This window comes from Aquarana catesbeiana, linkage group LG12, assembly GCF_042186555.1.
Source record: "Aquarana catesbeiana isolate 2022-GZ linkage group LG12, ASM4218655v1, whole genome shotgun sequence".
Lineage (NCBI taxonomy): Eukaryota > Metazoa > Chordata > Amphibia > Anura > Ranidae > Aquarana > Aquarana catesbeiana.
Genome location: NC_133335.1, coordinates 193,504,968 through 193,527,390, shown reverse-complemented (window position 1 = coordinate 193,527,390; position 22,423 = coordinate 193,504,968). Strand labels below are relative to the sequence as shown.

The 22,423-nt window shown below is 42.9% G+C and overlaps 1 protein-coding gene across 3 annotated transcripts in view; it reads right to left on the bottom strand.

Moving 5' to 3' along the window:
• Positions 1–22,423, bottom strand: part of RALY (RALY heterogeneous nuclear ribonucleoprotein) — a 383,349-nt gene that overhangs the window by 97,796 nt on the left and 263,130 nt on the right. For all 3 annotated transcript variants that reach the window (XM_073606359.1, XM_073606357.1, XM_073606358.1), the window contains exon 3: positions 6,467–6,736. In XM_073606359.1, the coding sequence (XP_073462460.1) occupies positions 6,467–6,722 (256 nt within the window). In that variant the 5' untranslated portion in view covers positions 6,723–6,736. The remainder of the gene's footprint in view (positions 1–6,466; positions 6,737–22,423) is intronic.

Genomic DNA, 22,423 nt, shown 5'->3' with positions numbered 1-22,423 from the left:
TCAATCTCTGTCAGCTTGAATGGAGAGCATCTGTAAATAGCAATTTTCAAGTCTCGCCACAGATTCTCAATTGGATTTAGGTCTGGACTTTGACCGAGCCATTCTAACACATGGATATGCTTTGATGTAAACCATTCCGTTGTAGCTCTGGCTGTATGTTTAGGATTGTTGTCCTGCTGGAAGGTGAACCTCCGTCCCAGTCTCAAGTCTTTTGCAGACTCGAACAGGTTTTCTTCTAAGATTGCCCTGTATTTGGCTCCATCCATCTTCCTATCAACTCTGACCAGCTTCCCTGTCCCTGCAGAAGAAAAGCATCCCCACAACATGATGCTGCCATCATCATGTTTCACGGTGGGGATGGTGTGTTCAGGGTGATGTGCAGTGTTAGTTTTCTGCCACACATAGCGCTTTGCTTTTAGGCAAAAATGTTTAATTTGGTCTTATTTAACCAGAGCACCTTCTTCCATATGTTTGCTGTGTCCCCCACATGGCTTTTCGCAAACTGTAGTTAGGACTTTTTATGGATTTCTTTCAACAATGGCTTTCTTCTTGCCACCCTTCCATAAAGGCCAGATTTGCAGAGTGCACAACTAATGCCCCGTACACACGGTCGGATTTTCTGATGGAAAATGTCCGATCGGAGCGTGTTGTCGGAAATTCCGACCGTGTGTGGGCTCCATCGGACATTTTCCATCGGATTTTCCGACACACAAAGTTGGAGAGCAGGAGATAAAATTTTCCGACAACAAAATCCGTTGTCGGAAATTCCGATCGTGTGTACACAAATCCGACGGACAAAGTGCCACGCATACTCAGAATAAATAAAGAGATGAAAGCTATTGGCCACTGCCCCGTTTATAGTCCCGACGTACATGTTTTACGTCACCGCGTTTAAAACGATCGGATTTTCCGACAACTTTGTGTGACCGTGTGTATGCAAGACAAGTTTGAGCCAACATCCGTCGGAAAAAGATCCTAGGATTTTGTTGTCGGAATGTCCGAACAAAGTCCGACCGTGTGTACGGGGCATAACAGTTGTCCTGTTAACAGATTCTCCCACCTGAGCTGTGGATCTCCGCAGCTCCTCCAGAGTTACCATGGGCCTCTTGGCTGCTTCTCTGATTAATGCTCTCCTTGCCGGGCATATCAGTTTAGGTGGACGGCCATGTCTTGGTAGGTTTGCAGTTGTGCCATACTCTTTCCATATTTGGATGATGGATTGAACAGAGCTCCATGAAATGTTCAAAGTTTGGGATATTAATTTATAATCTAACCCTACTTTAAACTTCTCCACAACTTTATCCCTGACCTGTCTGGTGTGTTTCTTGGCCTTCATGATGATTGTTCACTAAGGTTCTCTAACAAACCTCTGAGGGCTTCACAGAACAGCTATATTTATACTGATATTCAATTACACAGATGTGGACTCTATTTACTAATTAGGTGACTCTTGAAGGCAATTGGTTCCACTAGATTTTAGGGTTATCAGAGTAAAGAGGGCTGAAAACAAATGCAAGCCACATTTTTCACATATTTATTTGTAAAAAAATTGAAAACCATTTATCATTTGATCTATCACATAAAATCCCAATAAAATACATTTACATTTTTGGTTTTAACATGACAAAATGTGGAAAATTTCAGGAGGTAGGAATACTTTTTCCATGCACTGTAGTACTTGGTGAAGAAACCCTTATTGGCAAGCAGGAGGTAGGAGATTTCTTGTAATTGGTGACCAGGCTTGCGCACATCTCAGGAGGGATTTTGGTCCACTCTTCTTTACAGATCTTCTTAAGGTTTCTTGGCTGTTTCTTGGCAACTTGAAGTTTCAACTCCCTCCATAAATTTTCTATAGGATTAAGGTCTGGAGACCTTAAGCCACTCCATGACCTTAATGTGCTTCTGTACCTTTAGCAGAGAAACAGCCCCAAAGCATAATGTTTCCACCTCCGTGCTTGACTTTAGGGATGGTGTTCTTAGGGTCATAGTCAGCATTTTTCTTCTTCCAAACATGGCGAGTTGAGTTATTGCCAAAGAGCTTAATTTTGGTCTCATCTGACCACAGCACCATCTCCCAATCCTCCTCTGAATCATTTAGATGTTCATTGACATGACTGTGCATGTGCCTTCTTGAGGAGGGAGATTTACTGTGTTTGAAGGATGAAAAATGCTGACTATGACCCTAACAACACCATCCCTACAGTCAAGCACATAGGTGGAAACATTATGCTTTGGGGCTGTTTCTCTGCTAAAGGTACATAACTGACTTTGCCACATTGAGAGGCCAATGGACGGGGCCATGTATTGTAAAATCTTGGATGAGAACCCTCTTCCCTCAGCCAGAACACTGAACATGGGTCATGAATGGGTCTTTCAGCATGACCCAAAACATACCACCAAGGCAACAAAGGAGTGGCTCAAGAAGAAGCACATTAAGGTCATGGAGTGGCCTAGCCAGTCTCTAGACCTTAATCCTATAGAAAATGTATGGAGGGAGCTGAAACTTCCAGTTGCCAAGCGACAGCCAAGAAACCTTAAGGATTTAGAGAAGATCTGTAAAGAATGTGCATAAATCTGGTCACTAACTACAAGAAACAGCTTTCCTCTGTGCTTGCCAACAAGAGTTTCATCACCAAGTACTAAGTCATTTTGCTTGGGGATCAAATACTTATTTTACTCACTGAACTGCAACTCAATTTATAACATTTGTATCATGTGTTTTTTCTGGATTTTTGGTTGATATTCTGTCTCTATCATTTAAAATACACCTATGATAAAAATTATAGACCCTTTGTAAGTGGGAAACTTACAAAATCTGCAGGGGATTACTGTATATAAGTATTTCCCCCACTGTAAATGCTATAATGTGTATTTGACTTATGCATACAATAGGGGTAACCATTGTAGTAACCCATAATTGCAATGCTTCAACCAAGCAAAATCCGATAATAGTTGCTGCTTGCTAAATGCATGCATTTAGCAAGTGTACTTAGAGTAACATCATCCCACAAAAGGTAAAATTCAGTCAAAAATATTTCCACAAAATGATGTGGTGTTCGAGAAACAAACATATCCTAAAGCCACACTGACCGCTTTAGAAGCTGAGAAAAGCGCACAGTTATTTCATATTTCCATAGAATTTATTCCAGCTCACTTTGGCTACTCTAGTTCATCCTACAATATATTCCTTAAATTACGTACATTTTATAGATGTAGTGCATTTGTTTCCTTGCTTAGGAAGGTGCTGCACGTTAATGCTGTCTGCAGTGAGCTTTTAGATAAAGACCAAACATTATCATGGGTAAAAGCATGACACTGCAATCCATCACTACAATTATGCTAAGCTGTGCTAAACTGTTCCGTTTCATCACTAGGACTGAAGGAATCAATAGTATAACAGATGAAAAATTGAAGTTATCAGGTTCAGGGTTGGGTTTATTGGAGCCCACCAAAACATGCTGTCTGTGCAACCTGTGCCATTTGGGGCCCAAAAGAACACGGGGGAACAGTATAAGAAAACTCATGAGGCTGCATAATTAGTATAGAAAGGGGTCCTCTATTCCGAGGTGAGCACTGGGCTTATTTGTACAGGGGACTAGAATCTACAACAAGAATCTTCTTAAGGGCTACGGACAGTACTGGGCCAACTAATAATAACTGGGGGACTGGCATGAACATTGTTGTGAAGCACTTGAGAAAGACAAAATGAGCAGATATGGTTGCAGTCACAACATGCTTTAGGGGCCATGTGATTTCCTGATAGGGAAAGACTTTGGCCAATGACTACATGGAAATATACATGTACAGTATATAAGTGGAGCAACAAACAATCTTAAAACAGGGCCCAAACTGTTTTTTTCCCCCCCATAATCCTTCACTTTCCATGTCTGCATATTGTGGCAATAAGCCATGTGACTTTTGTACCCTCATCTACTTTAACTACTTAAGCACCCTTGAAGAACCACCATGGGTTGCAGCTGCAGCCAGTGTAGCAACTTGGGTTCTCTGTTTGCTTTGTAGCAAGGCTTCAAATGACCAATATAGAAAACCCCAAATGATATATCCCTGTGCTAAGTGAACTAGAAATATGTGAAATTAGAACTGCAGCACCCTTCCACCTATCTGGGCATCAGATGTGACATACATGAAAAAGAAACACAATATAAAGGTACACTGTCCCTTTGAATGAAAAACCTATGAACACATTTAACAATCCATAAATATATAAAATAATAATTAATTCATTGGTATACTTTCATAAATAAAGTGCTTAATAAATATAAATCCATGAGTGAATATAGTTCATATCAGAAACCATATGAAAAAAGGAAGTGTCCAAATTGAATAAGTATATGTAATCCACCACGCCAATCAACTTCTGTACACAATTTCCAAGTGAATGACACCACCCGGAAAGGGGAGGAAAAATGTGTAACAGAACAGCTCCACCACAAAGGGTTACCAGAACATAAGATCTCACAGCGAGATCACCAAATGCGTTGCTGCTCTGCAGCCACTGAAACTCTGTCTCCAGGAACAGCCAACGCTTTGATCCTAAGTACACTCACTCGATGGAAGGATTACCATACAGAGGAATTGGCAATCTATTTATTAAAACCATTAAAATGCAGCTACAGTGACTTTCTGATGTAAAGGATATGTAACAAACACCGCCGGCATGCAGAATGATGTCATCGTTTCTCCGTAATAAGAGTTGCCAGGGGAAATGACCAATGGCCAATGCTATGAATGAGGGTCATCAAAAGCCTCCTCAATGACATGATTAATATGGTGAAAACTATCTTCAAATTAGAAAAGTCAGCAATCTGAAATTACATAATACTCAATGATTATGACCTACCTCTATTGATTGGATAGGTTTTTCAGCCTGCAGTGCAGGAGTCTTTCGTGTTATGAAAGACTGTTAGAACCTGACAATCTAGCTTTCTACATAATGCCTAGTACACACGATGAGAAAATTGTAAGGAAAAAAAAAAACGCTTTTGGAGCGAACGTTCGATAATCTGATTGTTAGCACACAGCTTTCGAGTGCCGATCTCAACAGTTCATGCAAGATTATCTAAAAGGACGAGCACAACATTTTTCTTCATACAATAACAGAACAAATTATTTTCATGTAATCGGTACACTATTCGTCCATAAAAAATTGAGTGACCAAGGCTGTGCATGCTCAGAAACAAAAGAATACATTACAATACAATACATTACATCATTGACGGAAGTTGTATTCTGTCTTATGAGAATTTTCTGAACTCTAGTACAGTAACCTATTCATTTATAATATGAGACTAGCATGCAAAAAAGCCAAAAAAAACAATGCTTATTAATCCGATATTCTCATTGTGTATACCAGGCTTAAAGTGACTGTAAAGTCTAGTTTTTTTTTCTATTACAATAACAAACATGTTAGCTGAGATCCTCCTCTTCTCAGCTCCCTCTTCTGTGCTTCTGGCCCCTCCCTCCTGTTGAGTGCCCCCACAGCAAGCAACTTGCTATGGGGGCACCCAAGCTGAGCTGCAGCTCCGTGTATCCATTTAGACACGAAGCTGCCATATGGCCCCGCCCCCTATCTCTCTCCCGAACAGCTAACTGACTTTGATTGACAGCAGCGGGAGCCAATGGCGTCGCTGCTGTGTCTCAGCCAATCAGGAACTAAGACACTTGTGGACATCGCTGGACAGAAATGGGGCTTAGGTAAGTATTAGGGGGCTGAGGGAGACTGCTGCACACAGAAGGCTTTTTATCTTAATGCAAACAATGCATTAAGAGAAAAAACCTTCTGACTTTACAACTCCTTTAAGTCTTTGACCTTTTAGCACCTGTCTCATCTACAGCAGAGAAACACAAAATTGTTTTCTCATTGTTTAAGTAGGACTTTGAAATTAGATGTTTAAAGCTGATTATACGCTATTAGATTTTCAAATGAAAATTTGTACAAAAATTCTCAGTACATTTGATGGCTTGAAGAATGTAATTCGAAAGTAGTTCAAAATTCTGTTTGCTTTTAACCTTTGATTTTGGAATGAATAGACTTTACCAAAAGAACAACACATACACTGTTAGCAATTTGTTTTTTCAAGAAAAATCCTGCTACTTCAATTTTTCTCATCACTGTGGTCAAAAACAGACATCAGTTTAACCCCACTGACGATCAAAAGAATTTTCTTAAAATGAAAAATGAAAATTAAATTCTACTAGTTTGTAACAAGCTTTTATTGTGCAGCAGTCAATTAAAATTTTGCAATGGTGGTACTTTGTACTAATACTTGTTGTAAAGGCTAATTATAGCTGGAGAGATGCTCATTATAAATTAGGATACAATTTATGGGCAGGCCAGTCAGCACTTCAATGATCCTGCCTCCACAAACCTTTGGCTTAGAGGGCCTAATTCAACTTGTATTAGAATGTATTGCTTTGGTTTGTTTTGGAGTAGCTTTCTACTTACCCAATGTCTGTCCAGCCAATATTCGTCCATTTTCCCCAAGAACAGCTCCCCTTGCATGCCTCTCATTCAGATACTGTACAAAAGCATATCCTTTGTGCACTGAGCATCCCACCACCCGGCCGTATTTTGAGAAGATGGATTCCACATCACTCTTCTTCACCACTGCTGTGTTCAGGTTGCCGATAAAGACTCGTGAATTCAAGGACTTGGGATCGTTTTTGTTGGTAATGTTGCTGGTTGCGGCTTTCAGGGACATCTTCTCCCCTGAGGCTGGAGACAAAAAAGATGAAGATGAAAAAGTAGGACATTTAGAAATGAGGAAGTAAAGTCAATATGCACCAGATATAAGATAATCATATAGCATATTACTCTTAGTTACCAATTTATTATAATTAAAATTATCTTTCTGTTTCAGTCTGCTGCTGTTGCTACTTCCTGCTTGCATGATTGGCTCTTTGCTTTTAAATTTTCACGAAGCCTACATGGAGCTTAAAGTCAAATTACTGGCCTCTCTTGCAACAGTAACTTTTGGTAACATCCCTAGGACTAAGGGGAACCGAGGTCGGGGAGGCAGATCTTCCCACATAGCAGTCAGTTTGTTTTCAGAAGGAAGCTCCACCTCTTCTCACTATAAAGCTGCCCTTGAGCTCCAATCAATGATTTGCATAGGCTTGCGGAAGGAGGAAGTATTTTCTCACTCTTCTCTCTCCCAGTGATCAGACACAACATAGTAATTCAATAGTAAGTCAAAGTGAAGGGCTGAAGCAGGGACAATTGTGAACACAGCCACCAACTGCACAGGTACCAGATTCTATATGAATGTGTCATCTCGATGCCAGCATCCCAAATGACAAGACCAAAGGACCAGAGAGTAGATGCTGACCTTGGATGATGCTTTAACCAATATGTCTCCATTCTTCTGATGAGACAAGCAGATATAAGAATTGTCAGGGAAAGTACTGTGATCTCTGTGATTGGTAATAAAAAACCTGGATGTGTTAATTTTACAAATTACTTAGCAGGCTACATTTTTTTTTGTTATTTTTTTTTTTTTTGTAACAATACAAGCATTAAACAAAATTAGACAACTTGACGCACAGTGGAACAGAGCTTCCAAAACCAAACCTACATAATAGCCCTCGCTGTAAATACCCATGAGGAAAAACATAAAGGAACAACCCCAATATGGTAAATAAGGCTTTTGTAGGTTTATCTCAGCAAGTGCCCGCAGAGAAACCTAGTCCTGGCCTCTAATAAAACCCCAGAAGAAATTGGAAGCTTATGAAATAAAATGGGAGAACAATAGAGAGGGAAGAAAAGCAGACGGAGAGCAGGGAGCAAGGTTCCTCCTCTCCTAAGAAAGGGTGAAAGCAAGGAAACAGCATGCTACATTTAACATGCAAACAATACATCAGATGCTAGGTCCACTTTGCATTAAACCTGTTTCCAGGCTTACCTAAACTAAATCTCAATTTGCCTAATTGAGCTCTAGCAAAAGAGAAGAGAGGGTTTATGAACAACTCTTGACTTGATAAAGAAGGTTGGCACTGAGGGAGCAACAGAATTTTATATAGAGCTGGACAAACCTTAGCAATAGTGCATAGAACATATTTCAGTTTTTCAGAAAATGTAATGGTCATATCTTCCATGACAGTGCAAGTATAACTAAACCTTAGGCCAACGCTTCTTTCCAGAAGTTTAATACTGTTAAAATGACAGTTTAATACTAACGCTTCAGTTTCTTAAAATCCACATGGCACTTCTCCTTGCAGGTTTTTCTCTTAGCGATGAGACGTTCATACTTCCGCAACCTTATGTGATTACATGGGACCCTCATGGATTAGTCCAGCCTTTCTCAACATTTTTACTCTAGAGAAACCCTTACAATTATTTTCAGGGCTCAAAGAACCCCTGCTAAAATAAATTAATCTTGGGTCACTGGGAAAACACCCCTTACATTGATAACAAGATCATTGGTAGCATGTTTCTGCCTCTGCCGAAACACGTTAGACCCAGAACTGTGCATGCACCTTCAGATAGAAGATCAATCAGACACAGCTCAACCTCTGTAGGAACCTTGGCTGAAAATGGCTGTTTGACCTCCTATCTGACATTAGACCCGGAACTGTGTAGGCACCATCAGATAGGAGATTAGTCAGCGCCACAGCTCAAGGAACCTCTAGCAATCTCTGGAGGAACACTGGATGAGAATGGTTGGTTGACCTCCTATCTGACATAAGACCTCAAACTGTGCAGGCACCATCCGATAGGAGGTCAGTCAGCCACAGCTCAAAATACCCCAAGCAACCTCTGGAGGAACCCTGGCTGAGAATGGTTGGTTGATCTCCTATCTGACATTACACCCGGAACTGTACAGTCGCCATCAGATAGGAGGTCAGTCAGTGCCATGGCTCAAGGAACCACTAGCAACCTCTGAGGGAACCCTAGGGTTATATGGTCCCTGGTTAAGAATAGCTGATTTAGTCTACTGATGCAGGCTGAGTGTACAGGTGTTAGTATGTCAACCTGTAGTCCATATCAGGGGCCAAGGCTGACATTACTGCTCCTCCATAGATGTACAATGTGAGTGACTTGTCACCCTAGGACAGAAGGCATGTTATTGGTAGGATCACCAGGTGAAAATAAAGGAAAAAAGCCTGGAACTGGTAAGCTGCTGTACATAGAATGTTTGTTTTTGTGTTTAGATACTCTTTAATTACTAGTATGGGTAGCCATTTACTACCAAGGACCAACCAGCGCTTACTGCCTCCCCTGCCTTGGCCAAGAGGAGCAGGACACTCAGTCCTCCCAGACACCTAAACAAACCATGCCCATTTTGGGAAAGCCTGACCATCCCACTGAAAATTGGAAATTTGGGAAGTATGGAGCTGTATCATTATCTGCAACTGTTACATTTAGGTCTTTAAACAAAGACATTTGTAATATAGGTTATCTAGCCCTTTAACAGGCTGAATTGGTAATTTGTAGGTACCATTTTTAATTGTCGCTTGGGATTTGTCCAGCCCTGCAGTATATGGTGCATGTGTAGTGATGCAAGATAATTCAATCTTCTAAAACATCTCACTAATTGCCTTGTAAAAGCCTGAAGAGTATGACATGTTTATTTCAATTTACAGTTATCTCTTGGTAAACAAAGAAAGCAGCCATGCATGTAACATGCAGTATACTGGAAGTGACATCTCTCCAAGATCTAGTTCTGTTACAGTGATGGATGAATATATAAATACATAAAAGGGACTGGATTACGGCATGACATAGTTTTAGGAAGACGTGTCTGCTGTCATTTATTCTTCATTCAAGCTCTATTAAACTCAGTTTTTTTTTAATATAAAATGGCCATGTAACATAAACATGTACATATATTCAGAAGTTAAATAATAATTACCTTTTAACCTCTTGCTACTACATAATGCAAACATGTGCCGGCATAGAGGTTGGGCATTAAAGCCCACACACCACTATGGGCGGCAAAGATTTCTGTGCAGTGAGTGTGCTCATTGTGTGCACCCAGCACTCTGAGTGAGCAGTCAATGATTGCTCTCAGTCCATACTAATCATTGGGAGTCAGCGGGACTGGCTCCCGGTCATGTGACCACTGTGATAGCCAATCACAGTGGTCGCATGATTAGCTGATCCTTTCAGCCCTTCAGATGAAGAAACACTATTTAAGGAATACTGGGGCTGGGAAGAAAAGGGTTAGGATGCCAATGCTTATACCTGCTATTTATACTTCAAATGCCTCTATATGGTATGCATAATTTAACCTCCCTGGCGGTATGATTATTTCAGATTTTAGGTGCTGAAAGCGGTACCATTATTTTGCACAGAAATTTGCCGTTTTATATTGTAGGCCTGTAATTCTTAGGAATAGTTCACTTAAATCTGTCCAAACAAGAGTCTAGTAGACATCCCGGGTATGATAAAGTTTGAAAAACGAAATAAAAAATTATAATATAATAAATAACTATAAATAATTATAACAAATAATAATATAATAGTAATAAAAATTATATAATAATGTAATCAAATCAAAAACACTGAAATTTGCTTAGTTGCAGAATTGTCGCTTTCGTTACTTTTAGTGTTTGATGACGGATCTCCTCACAAATCACTATCGCTCAATTCTGCAAGTGATTATAATTTATTATCGCTTTTTTCTAGCTGGTCTAAAACCACTTTTGATGTAAAGAGACAGTTTTTGTTGCTATGGACAATCTCCAGTTTCCTGGCAGAAAGAACAGTTTTATATATATAAAACTGCATGCAGGACACTGGGCAGACCACTAGGGACAAAGGGGATGTGTAGTTATTTGATACAGTACTGTAATCTGTAAGATTACAGTATACTGTATCTGTACTGTGTGTTTCACTTTTGAATTTACCGCCGAACTCCGTCCCCGTGCGTTGCAACGCTCGCAGGGAACGGAGCTCGGCACTGTGAATCGAGCGAGACACAGCGGCTCGCCGATCACAGCGGGGAGACATCGCAGGATCCAGGAGACAAGGTAAGTAAACTCTTCCTGGATCCTGCGATGCAATCCCGAGTCTGGCTCGGGGATACCGCTTTTGGTATGAAAAATCCACCCCGAGCCAGACTCGGGAATACCGCCAGGGAGGTTAAAGTGCAACTATATGAAAAAAATGAATTTTACGATGCAGTCTTCAGTAGCATTAACTCAAGAGTTTCTTGTTTTTTTGTTCAACAAAGTTTATTGAAAAAGTATGACATCATTGTGATCACATAACAAATATCCAAAATTTCCAAGTACCAAGGTACAATACCCTGTTTCCCTGAAAATAAGCCCTACCCCGAAAATAAGACCTAGCGTGAGTTTCTGGGATGGCTGCAATATAAACCCTACCCGAAAATAAGACCTAGTTAAAGTCCTTGTAAAATCATGTAATCCATTTTGTAAAAAGATTATATAATGTGCAGTGTATCTCCTTGTGTAACTTTAGTGTGGAAAATACCTTATTTACAGCGCCCACGTGGGCGCTGGGCACTCACGTGACCCGCTGGAGCTCTTCTCTTCTCCTCCCGGCTGATGTCAGAGGCCCCTCCATCTGCAGTGCTCGGAGCGGGGCTGACATCGGCGGGGATCTCGGCCCCTCCCTCTGCAGTGTTCCGAGCATGGAAGAAGAGCACCAGCGGGTCACATGAGCGCCCATCGGCGCTGTAAATAAGGTAATTTCCACAGTAAAGTTACACACGGAGACACACTGCACATTATATAATTTTTTTAAAGAATGGATTATATGATTTTACAAGGTCTTTAAAGCGGAGGGCCACCCTAAAATAAAAAATTGCATTAATAATCTTTAAAAAATAAAAAAAAAACATTTGAAAAAAATTTTTTTTTTAACTTACCTGAAACCCCTGTTGCTAGGCAGTCTTCCTAATCTGCCTCTTCCTATTACGCGGCGCTTCCTCCTCTTCGGCGAGCGGCCCCGTTGCCTTCTGGGACATGTGTGTGTCCCAGAAAACAACGGGGCCATTTACAAAGCGCTGCGCGACTTGCGCATGTGCAGTAGGAAACGGGCAGTGAAGCCGCAAGGCTCCACTGCCTGTTTCCCTTCGTTAAGATGGAGGTGCCGGCAGCCGATCCGATGGATGGATCGGCCTCGGGGGGCCGACATCGCGGGCTTGCTGGACAGGTACAGTAAGTGTCCTTATTAAAAGTCAGCAGCTACAGTGTTTGTAGCTGCTGACTTTAAAAAAAATTGCGGCCGGAACACCGCTTTAACTAAGGTTTGTTTTTGGGATTACAGAATTTCACAATGCTGACTCCTAAGCTGACAGGGGGAGGAACTTTTTTGTACATACCATAAATAAATAAGACATCCCCTGAAAATAAGCCCTAGTATTATTTTTGGGGAAACACGGAGTCTTTGTTTTTTCTCAGTCCATCCCATAACATAGATGGTTTACCTATTGATCTTGCCACTACGTTTCCACTTCCTGAAACAGTTGACAGTGAGGTTCATGCTGCAGTGAAGTCTTGCCGCAGTACTGTATTGTCAAACTAGTCTTAGTAATAGTAATAGTACTAGTGATAGTTTAAGATGGACTTTAAAGCTCAACCCTGGGCCCAGGATGCCACACAACCCCCACGTGTGCCCTCCACTCCTACATCGCGGGGCCCCATTGGCGCATCCCTGTACCCCTTACACTTTGTATGCATACCTTATTTTTTGGGAGGGTTGAGCACTCGCTGCAACTAACTTTACCTAGAATTTACTCTAGCCCATTCTGCATCTGTATACTATATGGCTATAAACCTTTGTCCATTCATTACAATTTGTATCTGTTATTACCAGTCAGTTTCTGTGAGGCCATTAAAGACATTACAGGGTGGTTGGACGTGCATGCATGACACAATAGCCCTCACAATAGCTTTGTAGATTTGGAAGACTGCCTTTGCCAGGCTAGCAGTCAGTGAATAGAGGAGACAAGAGGAGGTATGTAGCCGCTTATCTTGGAAGAGGGTAGAGATGGATACAAGTGACGCTGCCACCGTGGGGCCACCTACACCCAATGCCCTTGCTATAAAAGAGCATGCTCTATACTTATCTTTCTGGTGGTCCGTGTGCTGAAATAATATTCTATGCTGCTCCCTGGCCTCAGCAGGTATTTGACACTTCAGGTGAGTATATGTTACCCCTGCCACATGCTGTGGTTGCCTTTGCCAGCTGGTATGTTCAATTGTGATGTTGGAGTCAATGGGAGGAACCACAGTGTGAAGCGGGAGAGCAGGTATTCTTTTTTTTTTTCACAAGAAAAAATGTTTATTCAAGATATTTAACAGTACAAGCGATGCATAGACACAGTTAGATATAGTAATATTATTACATATGTAGTCACAAGGTAGGTAATTGGTTTGTTCACATAGACAATAGAAAGAAGTATGAGAGCATTACATGATATTGCAGCAAAATATTGGTGTGGAGGCATCAGGTTAAAGCGAATCAACCAAGGAGGTCTTGTGGGAAGGAACGAGGGGGGGGGGGGGGGAATAAAGGATAGATGAAAGATGAGGGGGGGGGACAAGGGAGGAACCACAAGTACCTCATCAGCTTAACTTAGCATAAACAACAGGTGCTGATTTAAGAGATCTTAGCCGTGGTGTATAATCATGGAGCTGGTACATCAGCATCACCGCAGATATCGTGCACAGCCTCAGCACCCCATGCATCTATCCATCCTGACCATATCTTGTCGAATTTTTTGGGGCAGTTACGATTAACATATGTGAGTTTGTATAATGGGAGTACAGAGTTCATTGCTAGGCGCCATGAAGATATCCTAGGGGGTGATGTGTCCTTCCAGTGGAGGAATATCTCTTTCCAGTCATAAAATGTAGCATAACTCAAAAAAAGTTTGGTATAATTGCCCTGTACACTGGGATTGAAAATATTCAACAGCATCGCTTTGGGGTGAGCCCCCACATCTAAGGAGGTAACCTGATCAATAGTCCCCGAGATGGGGGCAAGACCACACCATATGAAGAAAGACTCCAGACCACACCTGGAACAGGCCACCGGGGTGTTAGGTGTCATAATTGTCAGATGTTTTGGGGTGTAATAGGCTCTGTGGAGGAACTTGACCTGCATAAATCGTTCTCTAGCCGAAATCGCATTGATAACAAAGGAGGATACACATGTTTCCCATTCAACCTCTGACAAATCAGGGATGTCTATTTTCCATTTGTCCAGAGTTTTCTCAAGTTTCTTTGTAGGGGGTATGGACAAATGGAAATATATAGAGGATAATGGCTTATCTATGAGCTTAGAGGTAAGTAGTCCCTCCACAGGGTCTGACTCTAACTTAAGGAAAGATAGAAACTGTTTCCTATAAGCATGTCGGAGCTGGTAGTATCTAAACAGCATCCATTCCGGTAGTGAATAAGCATTCTTGAGGTCAGAGAAGGTTCTTAGTTTACCACCCACAACGATGTGTTTTAGCTTAACAATTCCCTTCCTTGCCCGGATTTGGGGGTCTGGAACCGACTCCATGTGCGGCAGTCTAGGGTTGCCCCACAGGGGAATGTGTGGGGAGAATGTCCCTGGGGTGTTAAAGTGGGTCCTAGCCCTGTTCCAAACTGCGATTGTAGTGCTCATCAGCTCCGTAATGCCAGGGTGGGATTTCATCCCTCTGAACACCACGTTGTTGAGAGAGGAGTAGGAACCCATGATAGTGGCCTCCAAGGTCACCTCTGGGTTGTCACGTGGTTGGGAGAACCACCATCTAACCGTCACCAGGACAGCCGCCCAGAAGTAGACCTGGAAGTCTGGTAGAGATAGACCCCCTTGAGTGATGGGTAGCTGGAGGGTAGCAATGGCCAGTCTTGGGGGCCTTCCATTCCAGATAAAGGAGGATATTATACTTTTCATCTTGGCAAAAAATTAGGCGGGGGAATTCAAGGGTGAATTCTGAAAAAAGTACAGAAATTTAGGTAGGTATATCATTTTAATTAAGTTTACCCTCCCCACCGGGGAGAGTTTTCCAGGCTGCACATTTCTGCGAGAGGTTTTTGAGTAGTGGTTGGAGGTTCAGCTCAAAATATGCAGATAGCGGAGCTCCAACCCTTACTCCTAAATATTTAAATCCAGGTGTCCAGTTTAGGGGGGTACCTGTCGGTGGGTTTTGACTGGATGCGTTTAATGAAATAAGGATTGATTTCCCCCAGTTTACCTTGATTCCTGAGAACATGCCAAACTGTCCATTACTACCCCTACCTGGATGCCCTGTACCGAGGGAGCGGATCTGATACGGGCAGCCATGGGTTCCATGGCCAGGGCAAACAGTCCGGGGAGAGCGGACAGCCCTGTCTGGTACCCCTAGATAGAGGGAAGGGCGACAACAGCGAGTTATTTGTACGTATGCGAGCCATGGGGTTGTGGTACAACATCTGTACCCAGCTAATGAAGCGAGGGCCGAATCCAAATTTGCGCAGGACAGCCCAGAGGTAGCGCCACTCGACCGAGTCAAAAGCTTTTTCAGCATCAAGAGAGGCTACCACCTCCGGACCGTCCCCGCCCGCCCTGGAAAGATGTGTAAGGAGACGTCTAATGTTGATATCAGTCCCCCTTCCTGGCACAAATCCAGACTGGTCTGGATGGACCAGTGCCGTGATCAGAGTGTTCAATCGTCCAGCCAATACTTTGGCCAGTAGCTTGGCGTCAACGTTAAGGAGTGAAATTGGCCGATACAAGGAGCACTGATCAGGGGGCTTGCCAGGTTTAAGAATGACCACAATAATCGCTTCAGCCATTATCAGGGGCAGGGAGTTCCCTTACATGGCTTTTTGGAGCATTAACTTAAATGATGGGAGTATTTCTTCAGCGTATGTTTTATAGAATTCGGCTGGAATGCCGGCTGGACCTGGTGTTTTACTATTTTGTAAAGAGGCAAAACCGTGCCGAAGGAAGCAATTGTTGCAATAAACGTTCAGCAAATGCAGTGGGGTCCGTACCCTCTGCCCCCTCTGGAAGGCCCAAAACTCGTAAGTTGTTTCTTCTGTTGCGATTTTCGGCGTCCTCTGCCCTGATCTCCAGCACTTTAACTTTGGTTTTCAGCACATGTAAATCAGCCCCATGATCACGTACCGTATCTTCATTATGGGAGACCCTCTGCTCTACCTCATGCATGCGGCCTCTCAGGGTATCAAAATCCTTCCTGATGAACTTCACGTGGGTCTGTATGTGGTCCACTTTTTCTGTCAGGGAAGTTATGGCCTGCATCACAGCCTTGAAGTCCACCGCCAGGTCCAGGAGCTGCTCCGGTTCGTTCGATCCGCCGGCCTGGTTTTCCATCTGGGCAGGAGATTTAGGTGAGGCCGCGGCTTCGGCCTTATCTGTGGTTCTCGGCGGCGCGGCCTTTTTCCGAGATTTTTGCTGAGGTTTCCTCCTGTGCATACCCCAGGGGTGTCTCAGGAGATAGGGGGGCACAGGAGGGTCATTTTGTGGGCCTCTGCACCCCAGAAGAGAGGATTTAAAAGCCGATCTGTGGGAGCTCAGATCTCACACATCTGCTCCCTCTGCCATCCTGGACATGTCCCCCGAGAGCAGGTATTCTACACACACAAAAGTGTGTAATATATGCAGCAGCTGGGGAGTGGAAAAAAAGATGACGTTTTAACACATGGGCTGCCAAAAAAAGAAAGTACAGAGCCTTTTACAGCCTGTGCAATATGTATAGGTAACTCTATAGTGACAGAGTCACTTTAAAACCTTACTCAAGGTAGCAACAGAGAAGCTTTCCCATATGCATTGCCTTTACTGGCATGGCTTGCCACATCCGGGACCAACTTCCCACAAGTGCATCGGCAGTGATAGAAAGATGAACAACGTTGACCAAAAGTGTTATTTCTCTGGTTTACTGCAGAAGCATGCAAATTGTAACTGCGCCCCCTGGACATCCACTGGGCCCTAGGATGCTGCCTAGGTAGCCTTGCGAACGATTGGGCTATGAGTTGACTGAGTCAATGGTCATATTTAGCATGCTTTTGAGATCATTCAGAATTTATTGATAGGTACCCTTGACCTGCTTGAATTTGAACAGCTTCAAGCTGTTTTTGCATTTCCATAGACTTGTATATGGATGGAGGCAAACAAAGGAAATTGGAATGGGTTTTCTACCCTCCCCTAATTAAAGTCAACACCTTAGGGATGCCACCATAGATATTTGTGTGTGTGTGGTACCGTAGGAAATAATCAGTTGTCAATGTATTAGGGCATTAGAACTTATTTTGAAATCCAATGACCTTTATAAGTGCATTTGGCCTACAGTCTTATTCTTTAACATGGTCACTTGACTCCTATGTAGATCCTGATAGCTTTATAATTTACAGAAGGAGGTACATTACCTCAGTCCTAACTAACCAATATACTCTATAACAGGGGTCTCCAAACTATAGCCCATGGGGCACATCTGGCTCACTGCAAGATTTTTTCCGGCTCACAGCAACTTGAACTTGATCGGGTTTCTGCACGTTGACTTCTAAGTCGTAAAATGATCACGGGGGAAGAAGTAGCATCATATTTGCATACGTGTGAACAAATCATAGCGGACTGAGTCTTCCGCAACAAATCGGGCAAGGACAGTGTGCCATGTGTCGCATGCCCTCACCCTATAAGTGGCTTGTGTCGAGCCCTGCTTCTTGTATCATCCCTATGAGTAACTATCATCTTTGCACAAATCCTAATCATTTTCTTTTGTAATACATTTTTTTTCCCAGTGTGCTTTAGTTTTTTTTTTTAAATGAAAATCAAAGAAAATATATGAGCTATTGCACTGACTAGACTCCAACTGTCATTTAACAGGGCACATGGGAGGGCCAGGAGAGTGGTAGGGAACACCAGGTGAAGTGAATGCAGTTTCCTACGGTTTGATAAAGGGGCGGTTGTCCTGAAACATGTAGCCACACCCACTCCACTTCCTGTCACCATCACCCAGGTGAGAAATTGCCGATTGGAGCCATAGCCATCTTGCTACACCCAGCAGCTGCTGCAGCCTATGGTCCAACCTGAAGCCTGACAGGTGTACTTCCACCAAGATCTCTGCTTCAGCCAGCTGCTTGTCTGCTGAGCTATGCAGCCTCACTGTGATCCTATGGAGGCCTCTATGGATTTATGTCAAGCCTTGATCAACTTTTAACTAGTGAGTGCATTTTTATTGTCTTTTATTCTTTTTAATAAATTGCTACACCTCTTGTGTTTGTTTTATATATGCATTCCTTTTTATTTATTGTCAGTAAAAACATATTTTTTTATGTATTTTAAACAATTTTTTTCAGCGTGCGAATATTTGTAAAATGTACAGTGTGGCCCTCGTACTGAACAGTTTGATGACCTCCACTCTATAATAATAGTAATCACATATAGCTCACATGCCTGTCATTCTTCGGATCTTTTGACATCCCTACACATGGCGCCCGCTAACCTTGGCGCGTAGTAACCTTGCCGTGACCGCGCTCTGCTCTCAGGAGAAATATAAGCTGTTACAATGAGCAATTTATTAAAACAGAAGGGAAGGCAAATGATTAGATTTTGGGCTCAGTCTGCATGTGTCAGTCATCAATTAAGCATAAAAAACACTCAGTGAACTGATGGCTTGTTAAATGAAAATCATTTCCTGACAAGAGGCAAAGCTTTTAGAAATGTATTATTAAATCATGCAATTATGGTATTTCAACTGATGAATGAGAGACATTGATCTGTGCAACGTCTGGCTGCATTGGATCTGCAATGTAAGAGGAGGAGTGATACACAATGTAACACAACATATAAGTGCATGTGTGTGGCTGTATCATTACTTGCTAAAACTAAAAAAGCTTCTGCCTTGTATGGAAATGCATAAAGCGGATTGATAAAAGGCGATTTAAGAGCTGCGATATGAAATCATTTTAATGTAAGAGCTGTGGAAAGGCGGAATAGGCTTCCATAGGAACACATTTTAGCACACTCACAGCCATTGTTTAACAAAAAAAAGTTGGAACAAAATATAATGGGCTACTAGCATAAAAAAAAAAAAAAAAAAAAAAGCATAAAAGCGTCTTTATTAAAGGCCAAGTTTAAATCAGAAAAATACATGCCAGGTGCATCCAACAAAAGTCTTATAGTTTGTTCTTTTTGGGAAGAAGCCACAGACTATGAGGGGGATTTACTAAAACGTGAGTATGCAAAATCTGGTGCAGCTCTGCATAGTAACCAATCAGCTTCCATGTTTTATTGTCAAGGTTTAATTCAACAAGCTGAAGTTTGAAGCTAATTGGCTACCATACACAGCTGTACCAGATTCTGAGTGCTCCAGTTGTAGTAAATAACCCCCTATGCATAGTAAGGCCTGTCCCGTGCCAGCATTCTGCGCAAAAGAACCACTGTTCTCTGTGTGGAAGCAGTGGTCTCCCTGCAGAGGTCTCACACCATAGGTGTGCGCAGCATATTGCATTACAATCACAATCAGCAGCAGCAGCCAATGGCTCAATCAAATCCTTCTGAAAAGAGTGAGCTGTCTGTGTCTATGGATGCAGGCAGCATGACTCAGCATCAAGCCCGCATGAGTGCCCTATAGGAAGCTGCTTGCTATGGGGCACTCACTGAAGAGGAGTAGACATGACAGCCTGCGAAGACCCTAGAAGAGGAGGATTGGGGTTGCTCTGTGAAAAGCCATTGCACAGAGCTCGTAAGTATAACAGGTTTATTATTACAAAAATAAATAGATAAGCTTTAAAATCACTTTAAGTTGGGCTTTAACCACTTGCCGCCCGCCCACCGTCAAATGACGGCGGGACAGCGCGGCTCTCGTTCTGGGTGGACGTCATATGACGGCGCACCTGAACGGCTGCTCCTGCCGCCTGTTGCTAGGACACAGCGCGACCCCGGTCTCTGTAAGGTGCCACTGACGCGGCTCTCTAATCATGTGATCGGTTGTGTCCAAACACAGCCGGTCACATGTAAACAAGGAAGTGCCGGTAATCGGCTCTCCTCGCCTCACACTGACAGTGTGTGTGGCAAGGAGAGCCGATCAGCGGCATTTCTTCGCAGGGGACAGTGAGAGATGTAATCAGGGCACTCATGATCAGTGCCCTGACTACATTAGATCGCCACCAGTACCAGCAACCAGTGCCCACCAGTGCCAAAAATCAGTGCCCACCACAGTCAGAAATCAGTGCCCATTAGTGATGCCAGTCAGTGCTGGCTTTCAGTGCCGCCTATCAGTGATGCCCATCAATGCCCATCAGTAAAGCCCATCAATGCCACCCATTAATGGCCAGTGCCCATTAGTGTTGCCCATCAGTGCCCATTAGTGCCGCTTATCCATGCCGCCTATCAGTGCCCACCAGTGCTGGCTATCAGGGCCCGTCAGTGCCACCTATCAGTGCCCACCAGTGCCACCTATCAGTGCCCATAAGTGCAGAATATTATTGCCTCCTCATCAGTGCCACCTAATCAGTGCCTATAAGTGCCACCTCATCAGTGCCCATAAGTGCAGCTTATTAGTGCCCATCAGTGCCGCCTCATCAGCGCACATCAGTGAAGGAGAAAAATTACAAAATTTACTGACAGAAATTAAGAAAACATTTTTTTTCAACATTTTCTGTCTTTTTTTTTTTTTTTAAGAAAAAAATTAAAATCCCAGCAGTGATTAAATACCACCAAAAGAAAGCTCTATTTGTGTGAAGAAAATGATAAAAATTTCACATGATCACAGTTTGTTTGACCGCGCAATTGTCATTCAAAGTGTGACAGCACTGAAAGCTGAAAAATGGCCTGGGCAAGAAGGAGTGAAAGTGCCTGGTAGATAATTGGTTAAAGAAGATAATTGCCATGTCTGGTCTGACCTTGGTTGCTGCTAATTTCTTTATGTGCAGGAGAGCAATTTGACTGATAATTGTGGACTTTGAATGTCGAATGTCTAATGTGCAGCGAATGTGTCAACTGGATCAACTGAGGGTATAAAATTGGGTATATTGGATTGTACAATATTTTTAATTTTATTTATTTATTGTTTTTAAGGTTGAACTGGATGGACTTGTGTCTTTTTTCAACCTGACTAACTATGTAACTATGTGTGCATGAACCAGCGAGTGGGATGGAGCAGGGCAGGTCTTCCATAAGAGTTCCGAGTAAAATAAAGATTAAATCAGCCATTCACCACTTGAGAGCAATACATTTTAAAAGCAATTGAGGCCACTATATGTACCATTGGCTATTAGTAATTATAGCAATGTTATTGCGATCCGAACTTTTTACTAGAATGGAAGATCCAGATGTTTGACAAGCAGTGGAAAAACACTTCATCAGGAAAACGTGTTGTTCAATCTGCCTGTTAATGGGCTTTAGAAATGTGGTGAATCTTCTCACAAGCATTGACCTGCCAATGACTGGTGAATTGAACATTTGTCACTATAGCCATTAGAGGTACAAAGAAATTTGTCTCTGTTTAAGTAAATTGTAGCACATTTTATTAGGATTTTTTGCCTTCCCTGGATTAGTTAGGGGGTTAGGAACCCTGATCCTCATAGACATATCTTCTTTCAATCTGAGTAATACTTGTTCAATAAGAGAACAGCCATAAAAAAAATGCTTATTTCATTGATCAATTATCTAAAATCTTATTGGTTGCTGTTGGGTACTTTCTTTTGCATTTTTGAGTTCTCTTTGCACAGTTTAAGAAGCTTGTAACAAGCTTGTACAAAATTGAAGACCAGTGGCGGCCCGTCCATTTGGGGCACCCGGGCACCGCCCCCTCTCTCACGCCGCCCCCCTATATGCATAATGGATAGATTCATGCATGGCATGATCCATTCATGCGCCAGTGGCGGCCACCCCCTTTTCGTGCGTCCTAATAGGCTTCAAAATAGGGTGGGCTCGGGTCGCAGAGCACGTGACCTGGAGCCCACCCAGATGTGATGGGATGTGATTATTCACTGCTGAAACACTGATCCTCAATTCGGCCAATCAGAAGCGGGTGTTAGACGCGTTTTCCGATAGGCCGAAAAGAGAAGACTCCAGGTTGGCTGCTGAGGAGGAGGGAGGTAATGGAAGCCGCCGCTGTGGAGAGCAGGAGAATGGGAGGCCGCCAAACAGGGGAAGCCGCCGGTGATGGATAGCAGGAGAGTGGGAGGCCGCCGAGCAGGAGGATGTCGCCTGTGATGGGGTAAGTGCTACTGACCAACAGACCGACGGGGGGGGGGGGGTTGGTGGGGTGCCATACTGTTTGCCAACCCCCAAAAAATGTTTCCATCAGCCGCCACTGTTGAACACCTACAGTACAACAGATTTCAAAATAGAACACAAATGTTTAAAAGTCTTAAGGCGGTAGTGACATCATCGCAGCTTGGCCACTCAGGCTGCCTGAGCCCACGAACCCGGAAGGAAGGCCGGGTGAAAATGGAAGCCCTGTGAGCAGTGACAGTGCACAGCTGGAGGGTT